At 34.6% G+C, this 15879-nt stretch overlaps 1 protein-coding gene across 36 annotated transcripts in view; it reads left to right on the top strand.

The window, feature by feature from the left end:
* FUBP1 (far upstream element binding protein 1) overlaps positions 1–15879 on the top strand; it is a 40167-nt gene that overhangs the window by 21516 nt on the left and 2772 nt on the right. For 7 of the 36 annotated variants that reach the window (XR_012034873.1, XM_072834146.1, XM_072834147.1 and 4 more), the window contains 5 exons: positions 1557–1708; positions 1796–1875; positions 4984–5112; positions 6823–6897; positions 13405–13550. Coding sequence is in view for 24 of the 36 variants with exons in the window: in XM_072834146.1 (XP_072690247.1) it covers positions 1557–1708; positions 1796–1875; positions 4984–5112; positions 6823–6897; positions 13405–13550 (582 nt within the window). In the remaining 12 variants the exon portion in view is untranslated. Of the gene's footprint in view, positions 1–1556; positions 1709–1795; positions 1876–4983; positions 5122–6127; positions 6403–6822; positions 6898–13264; positions 13325–13404; positions 13551–13929; positions 14298–15144; positions 15376–15879 lie in introns of those variants that run through there. The other 29 variants (XR_012034865.1, XM_072834138.1, XM_072834143.1 and 26 more) reach the window with 16 other exon arrangements.

The following is a 15879-nucleotide window of genomic DNA, read 5'->3' as shown; positions in this document are numbered from 1 at the left end:
GTTGGAGTTCCAGCTCCACATTGGATGTAGAGATTACTTTTAAAAATAAAGTATTATTATAAGAATATATACAAACTTTGTAAGTTCTGTGGTGTGGACATAAGTGTTCAAAAACTTGAAGTAAATAATTGTGGACTCCGTAATTGCAGAGATTAATGCTAGTAAAATGAATACATCTTGGTTTTGGATTTTACTATCCTTAGCATGAATGGATGAAAGATTCTTCTGGATTGATGGGCAAACATATATAAGGTTATTGTAGAGAATCAGGTTTTTGTTTTTGTTTTTTTTTAAGATTTAATTTATTTATTTTTGAGAGACACAGAGAGAGGCAGAGGCACAGGCAGAGGAAAGAAGCAGGCTCCATGCAGGGAGCCCAATGTGGGACTTGATCCCAGGACTCCAGGATCACACCCTGAACCAAAGGCTGGTAGATGCTCATCTGCTGAGCCACCCAAGCGTCCTGAGAATCAGTTTAGTATGGTGGTTATGAGCATGGATCCTGGAGTCCCATTGTTAGGGTTCAGAATAGTCTTGAGTCATTTACTGACTTTGTGACCTTGGAGTGAGCTATTTATATTCTGGTTTACCTCCCATTTCTTTCTCTGTAATTGAGGGTAAAAGTAGCTACTTTACTGCGTTGCCGGGATTAAGCAAAGTGTGTGTGTCACTTAAAAGAGTATCTGGCACATAGCCCTATAAAAATGTTGGTATTTTTTCAGTAATCCTTTTTTTTACTTTCTGGGAAGGACTGGTTATGGATAGTGGAAAGTGAGGGATAATGACATGTTAGAAACTTACAGAGATAAATCATAAAAAAGACTTTAAAATCATGACATTTGGCTTCTTTATAGTGAGAAAATAACTAGATGTCATTTAAGTAATTTCTCTAGAATGTCACGTGATTCGTATTAACTGCACAAATGCTGTGTTTATTTAGGAGAGTTAAACCTGGTCTATTGGTCTTTACAAGTTGGATTATGAAAAGGAAAATCAACTAAGCATTATTAATTATTGATATAAGTGGGGTTTGGTGACACAAAGGTTGTGAAGAGGAGTTTAGTTTTTTGAGTGAGAACTAATTGTTACTTTTTTGGTAAAATACCCAGTAGACAATTCATGATATAAGTAAGATCTTAAGTAATATGGAGAATATATCGTCAAGGTGGTTTTCTGATAGGAAAATAGATGTAGGATGGATGCAGAAAAAGAAAAGTTAGAGACAGTATGATATTTGATATGCTTCTGTGATTAAGATGATAAAGAAGTAGTAAAAGTAAGAATTCTAAAAAGGAATGGGAAAGAGTGGAAAAGGGAATTGTCTGAAAGGAATAGAATGGAAGGTAAATGAGATATTTCGATTCTTCGTTGATGCTGTTGATTTTAATGAACTTACTGTATCATTAATATGGTAGAATTAAGCAACATGAATGAGGAAATGAAGGAAAATCTAAAGTATGTTACTTAAGGAAGTTTCAAAGGTTTGACCTTTGAACTGTTCAGCCATTACCATTTTCTGATTTTTTTTTTTTGTACATCTTTCTGCTTTTTTATAGGGCCCAGTAAATCCTTTAGGGCCACCTGTACCCCATGGGCCCCATGGTGTCCCAGGCCCCCATGGGCCTCCTGGGCCTCCAGGGCCTGGAACTCCAATGGGACCATACAACCCTGCACCTTACAATCCAGGACCACCTGGCCCTGCTCCTCAGTAAGTATTGAGTTTGGTTCTGGGGTTTTCCAAAAAAATTCTAGCTTCTGGTAAATTGTATTTTGATTTTGATTTTTATCTTTTCAGTGGTCCTCCGGCTCCTTATGCTCCCCAGGGGTGGGGAAATGCATATCCACACTGGCAGCAACAGGCCCCTCCTGATCCAGGTAAAAGACATTTGTCATTCCTGTTGACACACTTAAATCTTTTGTGTCATTTCTACCTTGTGTGGCTTTTTCTGCTCTTGTTTTACTCTTTCAGCAGGAGTCTAGTTTCTGGTTTTACCACAGTGTATAAGACTGGTGTGAATGTGGTCTGTTTTCATGGAGCTGTTTTCTACTCACATTTGGCTTTCTGTCCTTTCAAAGTGATAAAGAGCAGAGTGCTAAAAGCCAAAAGCTGTAAGAAGTAGTACGATGTCTTAGTTTTAAGTATCAGTGCCATCAAATGTATATTGTGTTTTGTTATGATGTTATTCATGAAAGAATAGTGTATGTTTATTTATAGAATTATGTGAGTCTAATGGAGTGTTTAATGCTCGAGTATTAAACTTCCAAGTTCTCAAATAAGATAAGCTGTTTCCATATTCTATTCTTGATATGGTAACTTCACATATTAGTAAAAATCAGGACCGTGTTTAATGTCTGCATGTTAGAATGCAAAAATACATTTAGTTTGTTTTCTCTGTTCAGATCTGGATCTTATATATACATTTTATTCTGTTACTACATCTCCCATCCTCTAGTTTTTTTTCCATGATGGTCAAAGGGGCATTCATTGAAACCAATTAACATTTATTTATGATCCTTCTTTCTCACCTACTACCTATCTTTTAGGCCTCTTTCACTGGAGTAGTTTCAAGGAAGGTACTGAATTATGGATTCCTTTCCACACTAGTGTATTTATTTCTTAAAAGAACCTAAGTAATTGATTTAAATGAAATTGTTTTAGTGAATTTGATTAAATGTTGTTATTTAAATGTGGCCCTATATTACAACATACTTTAATCTCATAGGAAGTGTACTCTTTGGAATAGGATGATACAATATGACTGTAACCAAAAAGCCACAACTTGCACTCATTCAAGAAATAACTTGAGTATGCTAGGATGTGGGCATGCAAAGATTAGTTTGTTTTATAGCAAAAACGTGCACTCTTTAGTGTTAGCAATGCTGTAATGGACTGAAAGGGTTAAGTATTTAGTGTATAATAGTTTGAACATCCATCTCTTAAGAATGGAAAGATTTATTATCTTTTATAAGCTAATCGGGATGGTATGATTAGGCAGAAAGATCACTTGATTTAAGAGATTAAAGAGTTTGAGCAAGTTAAGGGGTGAATCTATATTGGGAAACTTGGATCTGTAGGATTGCACCTTCTGAGCACTGTTTGGATCAGTAACATGATTAAGAAAAATGTTGGGAATCAGAAGTAGTCTCAGTCTCGTTTTCCCACTAGGAGTAGTAATGAAATCACGTACAAGAATTGGTTGATGAATACGGCTTGCACCATTGCTTTTGGAAAAGAAGCAACACATTTAGCTAAAAGATAGCAGCTCGGATTAGATATTATTTATATTTTAGACTTAATGTTAGGTAAAAAAACAAAATAATTTAGATGAAATTTTTAGTGAATTCTATTAGCATTCTGATATTTAAATGTGGCCCCATGTTGACAAAGTCCATAATCTCTGAACTAAAATCTATTTCTATAAAAACTTCATGGGCTGTTAAGGATTTATGCAGTAATCAAGAACTTCTATTTCAGAGTGAAACAGACCCAGCTATGTCCTAGTCCTACAACTTTTGTAATTGTGGGATAGTAAGCAAGTTTTTTAACCCTTCTATATTTATTTTTCTAACCTATAAAATGATAAATGAAAGATAATTATTTTGAATGAATAATTAGTAAACTCTAAGTATTAGTTATATGTAACTATGAGACTGGTTCTGTTATACCTTCTACACATTCAGGAGTACAAGTATCATTTTCTAAAGTGTTTTATATGATGATGTCAAGTAGGATATTTGTATTTGTATACACGTAGTAACCCAATTAAGACATAAACATCTAACTTAGAAAAGCAATACATTTATTACTTGAAGGTTCGGAGGGTAGATAATGCCTTAAAATTTTATTACCTTAAAAATTGTATCCCTCTAGAAATCTTGTTCCATTTTTCTAAAATTCTATTAAGCATTGAGACTTGCTGCCCATTTGGGATAAAGGCTAAACAGATTTCGTATAGATATAGACTCTGGCTAAGGAAATTGCATTTTTCTTGGTAATAACAAAGTAATAAAGATATGTCTATAGTGTCGTATGATATTGTTGGTATAAGGGACCAGAATCAAGAGGATTTGTTTCTGATGGAGAGGTCTCAAACGCTTACTGCATGACTTGATTTTTATGAAGTTTAAAATGAGGGTGCAAGTGCAGAGGAAGCATAACATGGTGTACAGCCAGATAATGAATGTGTTAACTTCTGAAAAGTATGAGCAATTTACTGTGACCAGAACTTGAGTGTTGGGAAAATACTGACAAATGAGGGAAGATACGGCTAGAATGGAAAAGATAAGCCAAGGGGGTTCAGATCATTAAAGATACTGGGTGATGATGTTGCACTTAAAAGCTTTGATAGCCCTGAAGACTCTCTAGAATAAGTGAAGAATTTCAAGTAGGGCAGTGACTGACATCAAGTATATGTTCTAGGATAATTACTCTGAAATAGGAGATGAAATATGATATAAGATTTTTTTATGTTGTCTCTACATTGAAAATGACAGGATAGAATTCATAGCTGTAAAACAATTATTTCTTGTACAGGTTAGTTTCTAGAAGTCCTTTTCTTTAGTCATCTACCATGGTAGAACTGCTGTGCTTGAGGGAAAACCAGTTTAAGAAAAAACCCAAGGGACAGGATGGTATGAGGCAAAGCATTGGATTTGGAGACAGAATATCTTTATTCCTATCCTAATTCTGCCACTCAGCTAGTTTTCGAGGAACATCATTTAATCTCTGCACCTCACTTTTCTTCATTTAAAGCTAATGATGACAATTAAAATAATAGAATCGAAAACTTCTCATTTACCATTTATTTTTTGAGGTCCAGTTAATTTTGGGGTCTGTTTATTTATTATAGAATCGAAAACTTCTCATTTACCATTTATTTTTGACGTCCAGTTAATTTTGGGGTCTGTTTATTTACCAAAGGATGTCTGTGTGAGAGAGGTTACGGACTTCAGATGCAAACCTTGAACTTGTGTTTATTCTAGCTAAGGCAGGAACGGATCCAAATTCAGCAGCTTGGGCTGCCTATTATGCTCACTATTATCAACAGCAAGCACAGCCACCACCTGCAGCTCCTGCTGGTGCACCAACTACAACCCAAACCAATGGACAAGGTAACTATGGTAATTAAAGAATTTATTTTGTATGTAGAAGTAGAAACTTGTGTTTGGAATTATATATGAAATACATGAATGTATAATGCCTAAAATTTCCAGTATTTATCAGTGAGCAGACTTTCCTTTTGAAATAATTACAGACTTTCATAAAAGTTTGTTATAAGACACATGACAGAACACCCAGAGATCATAGCTGTTAATATTTTATCCCTTACCTCCCATTTGTTCCATTATTTTGTTATACATGTCCATATTCCATTACCAGTAGTCTTTTAGAACCATCTTAAAACCAAGCTGTACACATGATGTCCCAGTAACCTTAAATAATACCCTTTCTGTATTACTCCAAAAATACATTACCATTATTCAGTTCTTTAAAACAGTAAGTCAGCATTGATACATCATTACTGTTCTAGTGTAGAACCCTTCCTTAGATTTCACCAATTGTCCCATCAGCTTCTCTATTCTGATCCAGGATCCCATCTGGCAAAAAAGTACAGACCTTTTGTTGTGTTAGGTGATAATCAAATCAACGTAAATTCCTTCACCTTTTTCTCACAAAGATGAGATCATGATTATGAGGTTCTATTTGGGGTTTGGCAGTACCTTAGAAATAGTGCTCTGCTCTTCTTAAATCATTACATCATGGGGTCATGTAATGTTGACCTACTTCATCCTTGGAGATGGTAACTGTAGTCACTTAGTCATATTAGTGTTCACCAAGTTTCTGTACCATGAAATTGTATTTTTCTCTTTGAAATTAGTAAATGTTTTTTGGAGAATTATACTGAGATTATGTGACTGTTCTGTTCCTCATAGCAGCTTTTTTGGAAACACATGCCAGATTGAGCTATAGCTATCATGATAATTTCTATTTATATCATTAATTTTATATGTATTGGTATTGTGCTGTAAGGAAGAAGTTTTCTTTTCCTCCTATTTGTATCAATATGGACTTCTGTTTTATTCAATTTGTTGTATTTTAAACTGTCTTTGCTATTTTGATTATCAGATTGCCCTAGCTTTGGCCAATCAGGAGTACCTTCAAGATGGCTCCTGTATCCTTTTGATAAGTCATTCTTAAAGCACATCCTTACATTGTTGCACAATAAGATGTTTATTTTGTGGTTTCTGGGCTTAAGCCCTACAATCAGCCATTTTTCCAAGTAGCCCTGATTCCTTTTAGTAGATGTTAGTATTTAAGAAACCAGACTCAGTGTGTTCATTTCTACCAGGGTGTCATTGCTTCTGGATCTTTTCAGCTAGGAAATTTACCTGCATGTTTGTCTGCCTACACATATATGAAACAACACAAGTATCTATATATGTATATATTTCTAAGACTTGTATCAACTGCAATTCCATTGTAACACTTCAGGGTTCTTTTTATAGCTTTTTCACTTTTCATGCTTATTAATGGTGAAAGACCTGTTAACTTCAGTGTGTTTCCTTATTTGACCAGTGAATTTACTTATATGCTCAGTGTGACTTCTCTTCCATGTATATAGACAAATTTTCTCTGTTGACTGCCTCTATATCTCCTGTGTCCTATGTCCTTGGCCCCAGCCAAGGATCCCACTACCACACAGCATCCTCACTCCCTATGGCAGGCCACTCCCAATTTCTCCACTCAAGGAACAGAAGGAAAGGGCTAAGATCATCTTTTCAAATCTTCAATCTTATTTTTTTGTGTTTTTCTTGAACAAGGAGATCAGCAGAATCCAGCTCCAGCTGGACAGGTTGATTATACCAAGGCTTGGGAAGAGTATTACAAGAAAATGGGTATGTTCTACATTTCTTTTTATACATTTAATTAAATTGAAATCGAAGCACTTAGGAAATATCACACTAGAAAGATTAAGGTTGTGATAAAACATGTTTGTATCATGTTTTTGTTACCGGGATTTATTTATTTGTTTGTTTGTTTATTTATTTATTCTTATATTTTTACCTTTTAAAATCTGGAAGTGTAGAATAATTGATTGCATTCTAAAAATCATTGAACTTTAGGCTTATCACAAACACTTAAGTTTATGGTCACATAACAAGGAAGTCTCTTTATTTCTAAATGCATTTGTCAACCACGTAATAATTGAAACTAGAAATTGCCCCATTGGCACATATGACATTGAACATTACTTATGCTTTTGTCAAAGATAGTTGTTTATATTATATATTAGTAGCTTCACTGACATAGGTTAAGTTTCAGTTTTGTGTGGTATTTTCTGCTGCAAAATAAAACTTACAGTGACATAGGACATTAATTACTTAAATAACATTTGCATATATGAAAAGGGAAAAAGTCACCTAGAAAGGCCATTTCCATTCAGTAACTTGTAGAGTACATACTACATGCCAAACCATAGTGTTAAAGCTGAGATTGTGGGCATAATAGCTAGGAGCCCTTGCCCTTCTGGTTATATTCTCATGAAGGATACGACTGTTAATCAGGTATTTTGCCAGTTACATTACTATAAACTGTTATGAATGAAAACTATTTCCACAACAGGTCACATGTATAGCTACTAAGTGGTAAAACCAGAATATGAACTTCCAAGAGGGCATAAATCCCAAACCTCTCTCCCAAACTTGTCTTCCTGGGACCACTTGGAACCTGATATCCTACAGTTGACCTTTGATCAACAGTATAGGTTTGAACTTCATGGGACTACTTACAAGTGGATTTTTTTTTTAGTATTTTTTTCTCTAGCTTTTTTGTAGAATACAATATATAATACACAAGATATGTGTTAATTGACTTATCTAAGACTTCTGGTCAACAGAAGACTATTAGTAGTTAAGTTTTGGGGGAGTCAGTTATATGTGGGTTTTCTTTCTTTTCTTTCTTTTCTTTCTTTCATTTTATTTATTTATTCATGAGAGACAGAGAGAGAAGCAGAAACATAGGCAGAGAGAGAAGCAGGCTCCATGCAAGGAGCCTGATGCAGGACTTGATCCTGGGACCCCAGGATCATGCCCTGGGCTGAAGGCAGGTGCTAAACCACTGAGCCACCCAGGGATTCCCCCCAACTGTACAGGTTGGCGCCCATAACCCCCGAGTTATTCAAAGGTCATCTGTATTTCTGAACAAATGGTTCTTGTTTTTTTAGAAGCTAATGGTATTAGTCATTTAAAATTAACACATGTACACCACAGCCACTGGGCACAAATGAAAGTTAAAAGATAAACTTATTCGTCCTTCACTGACATAGAATCTATAGGTGGTAGAATTTTCTCATAAGATATAGTCTAATTAAAATTCTCTCGATGTAAATTTCAGTGTTTTCTTTGCCCATGGCTGTTTTGTCATCTTGCACAGAAGGAAAAAATTTCCAGAAGGGTAGCTACATTACTCTTTTTTGTGTGAGATACATGTACCTAGTGATAATGTTTTACACAGCTTGATTTCTGTTAAAGAAAGAAAGAAAGTGTTTTTCTCGAAACAGTATACTCTAATTAGGATGGTCACATAATTGTCCAAATGAGGATAGTTTTGAGACTATAACTGAGGATGCTATTGATCTTTCTGTGATAGCATTAGTAATCAGTACTTATGGTTACTTTAACTTGCATGAAATAGTGTCACCATTTTAAAGATTTGAGCATTTGTAATTAAATTGTTGCAATTAAAAATCATTGGGTGTGGGGATGCCTGGGTGGCTCAGTGGTTGAGCCTCTGCCTATAGCTTAGGTCATGATCCTGGGGTCCTGGTATCCAGTTCCACATCTGCTTTCCACAGGGTGCCTGCTCCTCCCTCTGCCTGTGTCTCTGCCTCTCTCTCTCTGTCTCTCATGAATAAATAAAATCTTAAAAAAACAAAACAAATCTTATTAAAATCATTGAGTCTGACTTACAGTTTCACAGTGGCTGATATACCAGAAATGTACCCTACATTACAATTAAAAATGAATAAAAGCAGGCCTGTTTGTGAACCTAGATAATTATTGGGGAGGAATCAGTGTGACTTATGTTTTATTATATTTTATCATTTGTTTGCAGCTTGGCCAATAATAAATTTACTATTTAGCCTTTTTACATTTTACTTGCCTAAAAGTGAGAAGGTGTATTGAATGGAATCTGTGAGGTCTTAATACCATTCAGATTTTTAAGGGTAGTCTTCACCTTGACATTCTTTTATTTTTTACCTTTACTCTCTTGCCTAAAGTTTTAATTTTAGAGATAGTAGCCTGGACTCCCTTGAATCCTGTGTGGAGAAAAATATTATAGAAATAATTAAATAACACTATGTTTAACTTAATGTCCTCTTTAACCCCACCTTTTCTTTTTCTTCCCAGTTACAAGTTTTTCTGTAGCTTGACAGTGATTAGCTGTTAATTTATTGAGCAAAGGGGATCAGTTGAGTGATTGTCACATCTAAATCTTAAATAATGCTAAATTGTCAGGTCGTGAATGATAGCTACATAGTCAATCTATTTTTTCTTTTAAAAGTTTTTTTGTTAAATGACTGGTTGCTTAACTACCTTAATTTCTCTTGGGTGTATTACTTAAGATCTTTTTAAACAACCGCGCATAAGCAACCCTAAAGCATAAAACTAATATAGTTAGTTTTCTAGATTGATTTCTGTGTATGTATGTAAAGTAACCTATATACTCAATGTGAGGCTTGAACTCCACCCCAAGATCGAGTCACATGCTTTAGCTTTACTGACTGAGATAGTTTTAAAAAATTTTTACTGTTTAAGATTTATTTATTTTAGAGTGTGCATGAGCAAGGGGAAAGGGAGAGAAGCAGACTCTGCTAAGTGTGGAGCCCAGCTCAGGACTTGATTCCCTGGACCCTGAGATCACAACCAGAGCCGAAATAAAGAGTTGGATGCCTGACTGAGCCATCCAGATGCCCTCAAGATTTTTAAAAAGGAAAAGAAAGTAAAAAAAAAAAAAAAAAAAAAATTAGGTGCAAATGTTTATTTCCAGATCCAACTCCCTTATTTGGAGAGGCCAAGTTTGAACTCTTCCAGGCAGGGCTAGGATTTTTTTTAGGATTCTGGACATCCTAATTCCCAATCCAGTGCTCTCTTTACCAAACTAGGCAGGCTATCCCAGCTTTTGAAGCTAGATGTCAGCTTTTCCCATTAAGAACAGAAAATACCCAATACTAACACTATAAATTTGTTATTTCTGTATAGGTAAATAAACCTCTGGAAATGGAGTATTTATTTATTCATGAGAAACAGAGAGAGAGAGGCAGAGACACAGGCAGAGGAAGAAGCAAGCTCCATGCAGGGAGCCCAATGTGGGACTCGATCCTGGGTCTCCAGGATCACACCCTGGGCTGAAGGTGGTGCTAAACTGCTGAGCCACCCAGGCTGCCTGAAACAGGAGTTTTTAAGTTAGTTTTCTGGGAATAATTTAAAATTTCCTAAGATTAATACCAACAGAATTAATCAATTTAAGGATTTTATTGATTCATGAGAGAGACACACAGAAGGGGGCAGAGACATAGGAAGAAGCAGGCTCCCTGTGGAGAGCCTGATGTGGGACTCCAGCCCAGGACCCCGGGATCATGACCTGAGCCAAAGACAGATGCCCAACCACTGAGCCACCAAGGCTCCCTACCAACGGAATTTAGGAAAGAAATTCATAAAGATGAGACTATAGAGGGTTAATGAAGAAAATTTTAAGTCTTAATAAGGAATGGCAGCACATATGGAAGAGTAGGTACTTTTGAAGCTAGAATGACTTTGTAATAAACATCCTAAAGAGATCAGACAGGATTTCAGAGTAGAGACCAGCAATTGCCCTTTGAAAGAGGGCTAGTGAAGGCATTTTTTGAAAAGTTGGAAGTTGAGAAAGGCCCTTACGATGTTAAGCACTGATATGGTGGGTGGTAGAGAGTAAGTGGTTGTGGGAAAGATAGGTGTTTAGAGAGATAACTTAGAGTGAAATTGATTCAATCAGGTTTGGGTTTTGGGGTGTAATAATAGAATGTTACATATGAACTCTAGAGCAAGTCTTAACTCTTAAATGAAATGAAAGTAAAACCTTACATACTATAAACCTGTATGTAAATACTAAGTAATGTTCTAAAGTATAAACTATCTGACCTCAAAACAGTTTTTGAACCAAGAATAAAGGGAGCAAGCTAATTATGAAAAGGGCAGAGAGGCATAAAAGGCTAGAGGAGAGCCAAGTCTACGTTGATAGGAGTTCCTCCTTCACTTTGAGCAGGGCAAAATGAATCACCTCTGTCCCCCAGGTTGGAGGAATGAGTTGAGTTTTTCTTTGGACACCTCCAACATTGGAGCGTGAGGGGTTTTACACCTGAGTATTTGTTTCTCTTAGAGTCCAACATGTTTACCTTTCACTTCCCCCAGAAATATTTGAGTTAGGGGGGAGGGTGGGGAACATTTGAGTTTGATTAATTTTCTTAACGTGTCTCCTGTTTCTACCATCTTACAATGTCCTTTTGCCTCTGAAATGAATATCTCTTAAAATGATTAGTTCCTTTTTGTCAACCTGAAGTAGAAATTGTTGCTCTCTTAACCAAGTTTGGCTTCAAGTTAGCAGATTTTCAAATGTACAGTTTGTAAGAGACATAGTATGGTTTTATTACAATTGATACCTGGAATATGGCAGTTTGGCAGTTGTCTAAATACTGAAACCTGTTTCAGGTTTGCTTGAATTGTGTCTCAGAAAAAAAAAAAATTTGTGTCCCAGGATCAAAATGTTAAACTCAACCTCAACTTTCTCTTTGAAAAGAATTAGGGAAAAAAAATAAGAGAATTTTGTTTATATTACATGGGATTTCTCTGCTGTTGCCTATATTTATAGAAGGGGGGTTTTCTTGGATTTTTAAAGTTACAAATGTTAAAATTTTATTAACTGAATTGGTTTTATTCAACCAATTATGTGATAGTGATAAACACTAATTTCTGCAACTGTATAAAGTTGCCTTGTTAAGGTAACATCCAACAAACATAACAGCTTTCTCTGTGTCTTTGCTTCAGTATTTTTTTAGCTAGCCATAATTCATCAGGTCAGGTAATTACAAGCTAAATAAAATTCTCAAAGGAGCTAAATAAGAAAACACCTGTTCTTTCTGCCCATCTTTTTATTTCAAAAACTTTTATACCTTCAAAAAATTGGAAAAATAGTACAGCAAACACCCATGTATTTATTGTGCCTGACCCTTTACAAAGTAAGTTGCAGACTGTTCTTAAATTATTTCAGTAATATTATCAATTATCAATAATACTCAGTTTCCCTGGTTGTCAAAAAAAGTTGTCTTTTATAGCTGTGTAGGTGGTGGTTTTGTTTGTTTTAATCCAGAGCCCATTTTATTTTTGTGCTTTGTATGTAGGTGGTTATGTCTTTTTATCTCTAAATTCAGAAAAGTTAACACTGTCTAGAAAAATAAAGCTGTTGAGTTTTGTTTTTCATTGGTCTTGTTACTTTGAACCTCTTCAGTAATTGGTTTTTATATCTTTTGTCAGGTTACTTTTAATATAGTTGTACTGTGATTTGAATCTTGTATTAAAACTTTCAACATCTGATAAAGGGTATGTTGAAGATTAGTCTTTGTACTTACAGTTTATAGGTTACTAATCAGGAAACAAAAATCTTGACCAGATCTTAAAATACAAAGTCTTAATAGCTTTAAGGTGAGTTTTGTGTTTCTCAAGAATGTTCTTTCTCTTCATCAAGGATTTATATTTTACTTTAAACCTCTAATGTAACATCCAAATGAATAAGACAAAAAAAAAAAAAAAAATGGTCTCCCTCCCCCATCCCTGCGCTCAACATCAGTACCAGGGTACCATAGATTGTTTACATGAAATACTTTACAAACTCCATTTAGAGCATTAATATTTACAAATTCTGTAATGAATCAAGATACCGAAATCTTTGCCTTTCTTAGTTAAAACTATATGAATGGTTTCGATTTTGCTTTTTATTAATAGTGATACTCTAGAACTAAAAGCTATGATTAATATAAGGCAAAAAGAAACAGCATTCTGATATTTTTTAATTATAAGAGTAGTTTTCTAATATTTAAAATAAAACAGGGCACTACTGAATATATAAAATAAATAAAACAGGAGCGATTCTGACCTTCTGTGCTTGTCTTTATAACCTGTACTTACAGTGGATATAATTTTGTATTAAAATTTAGGGGGTTTTTTTTAGGTCAACAAGGGCAGACACAAGATTATTCAAAAGCTTGGGAGGAATATTACAAGAAGCAAGGTATTGTTTTTATTAGAAATGAGATTCTTTTGGGCTTTTAGTTGTGGTTACAGCAACAAAGTTGTTCTGTTTTCTCAAAGGTCAAGCAGTTCCTGCTCCTACTGGTGCTCCACCAGGTGGTCAGCCAGATTATAGTGCAGCCTGGGCTGAGTACTATAGACAACAAGCAGCCTACTATGCCCAGACAAGTCCCCAGGGAATGCCACAGCATCCTCCAGCACCTCAGGTATACTAAACTTGCTAATGTATTGATTTCTACTCCAATCATGTTCTGCATGTTTACTGTTTTGTCTGTTTGGGATTATGTTTGCCTTTTTAATTTTTATCTGGCATAGCATAACTAAAGAAGTACTGTGGTGTACTGTTTGGGTTTTTTTTGTTTGTTTTTTATAATGCTTTCTGGCATCTGAGTGCTGAATATTTCTACAATGCTTTTGATTTTAAAAATAAATTTTTTTCCCCCAGGGATTTGCAAATCATGCAAGAAGCCACCACCATTTATATTAACCAGTTTTTCTTTCTTAAAGGATTCACTCCTGAGTTAGCTCCATTTAAAGGATTTTCTTTAACTTTTTGTGTATTTCTTATGTATCTCTTCTGCACAGGGCCAATAATAAGAAGTGGACAATACAGTATTTGCTTCATTGTGTGGGGGAAAAAAACCTTTGTTAAATATATGGATGCAGACGACTTGATGAAGATCTTAATTTTGTTTTTGGTTTAAAATAGTGTTTTTTTTTTTTTTTTTGAAAATGTACAAAATATCTATCACTACTGATAGGAGGTTAATATTTCTGTGTAGAAATGAAAATTGGTTTGTTTTTAGTATTTAGTGTAGATGTACACATTCCAGCAAATGTATTTGCAACTATTATGTGGTCAATGCTTTGTGATATAAATGTACTTTTTCAATGTATACTTTCACTTTTAAAATGCCTGTTTTGTGCTTTACAATAAATGATATGAAACCTCCTGTGTCGGTAAGTTGGATATGTGGGTATTTAAAGGTTCATAATTTCTTAGCAATGATAAATTAAGATACATATACACAAATCTATAAGCTTTCCCCATGAAATATTAATTGAGTTTTTAAACACTGGCATGTTTTTTCCCCCTTGCAGTATAGTAGTAGATTGGAGGATCTTTTCCATTTATTGTATTTGGCTGTTTCAGCACAAGTAATCCTGATATCTTCATTTTTTTCCTTCTGTTTGATTAAAACCTGCATGTTTGTACAGTGATCTTTTGGCATACTTCCATTGCATTAACAGTGAAATTTCCTTTTATACATGACCACTGTTTCAGATCTGTACTGCTGCTATAACAGTTAACCTTTCTGTTCTTAATTTGATGATTACTTGATTTCCAAGACTGTTTCAGCATAACTAATTTTAAACAGTTTTCGGATAGTGAATATGAGTAGTTGAATAAGAAGTTTTTTCATGTAAAGAAACTTTCAATGTATACAATATTAGTGTGTTTCTTTTTAAATTTAGGGTAGAAAAGTAGTATGCAAAAAGTATAGCTACATGCATCTGCCATTGAAACATTATTGGGGTATGGAAATGTTCAAGCTTTTTTCTTTTTTTTTTTTCTTTTTGCAGTATAGATAAGCTTTGTTTTGTAAATGCACAAGTCCAATCATTGAATCAACTTAATTTTTATGTACTTGAAATCACTTTATTACTCTATAACACTCATGCTGAAGTTCTGATATTTTGTTGAAATCCATTGTTTACTCTGCATATTTGTTGGCTCTTTGCATATTAATATATTAGACTACATGCAAATACAGTCTGTCTTGCCATTGTCTGTTGAAGTGCAGGTTTGATCCAGCCAGTATAGAACTAGCTCTGTAGGGGTGAGGAGGACTGTGCTGTGTATCATCCTTGATTGTGTTCCTTCAAGGAGCATTGCACTGTAAGTACATCAGAATGACAAATTGATGAACTGCAACAGTATCTTTTTGTCAATGTTCCACATAATGTAAATGCCATACTTTGTGTGAATATTATGTTGGAATACAGTGCTGATATCTTGGAAAACCATAACTGCTTCTTAATTTAATATAGAATAATACATAGATCTGTATTTTTTTTTTAAGTGAGCTTAATGGGTAAGTATTTTTGATATGCTTTAGCTATAGCTAAAGAAAACTGATCATTAAATTGAATAGTATTACTCATTGGTGCTCCTAAAATATATTGCTTTTCAGTGTACAGTATGCATATCTTCTATATTAATATGAAAGACTTGAAATGTATCAGACAGAAGTGGTTTTCAGTTTGCAAATATTAAGCAATGTAGCAGTTTAACACCATTTCATGAATATAGTAGTTCTTTCATTGGTGGGGAGCACCAATTGTTCTGAATATACTATTAAGGGAGATGTACAAGGAACATAAATGTTGAGATTACTTATAGGGTAGAAAATAGTTCAGTTCATTATAGATATTTTGAAATGTTTTTGATTGTTTTTATAGAACCTGGAGTGACTTCCCTTGCCCTTATTTAGATATGGATATATAGTTCTAGTTTGAAGTTTAATAGTTAAG

This window comes from Canis lupus, chromosome 8, assembly GCF_048164855.1.
Source record: "Canis lupus baileyi chromosome 8, mCanLup2.hap1, whole genome shotgun sequence".
Taxonomy (NCBI): Eukaryota; Metazoa; Chordata; class Mammalia; order Carnivora; family Canidae; genus Canis; species Canis lupus.
This window is presented reverse-complemented; position numbering and strand designations above follow the sequence as displayed.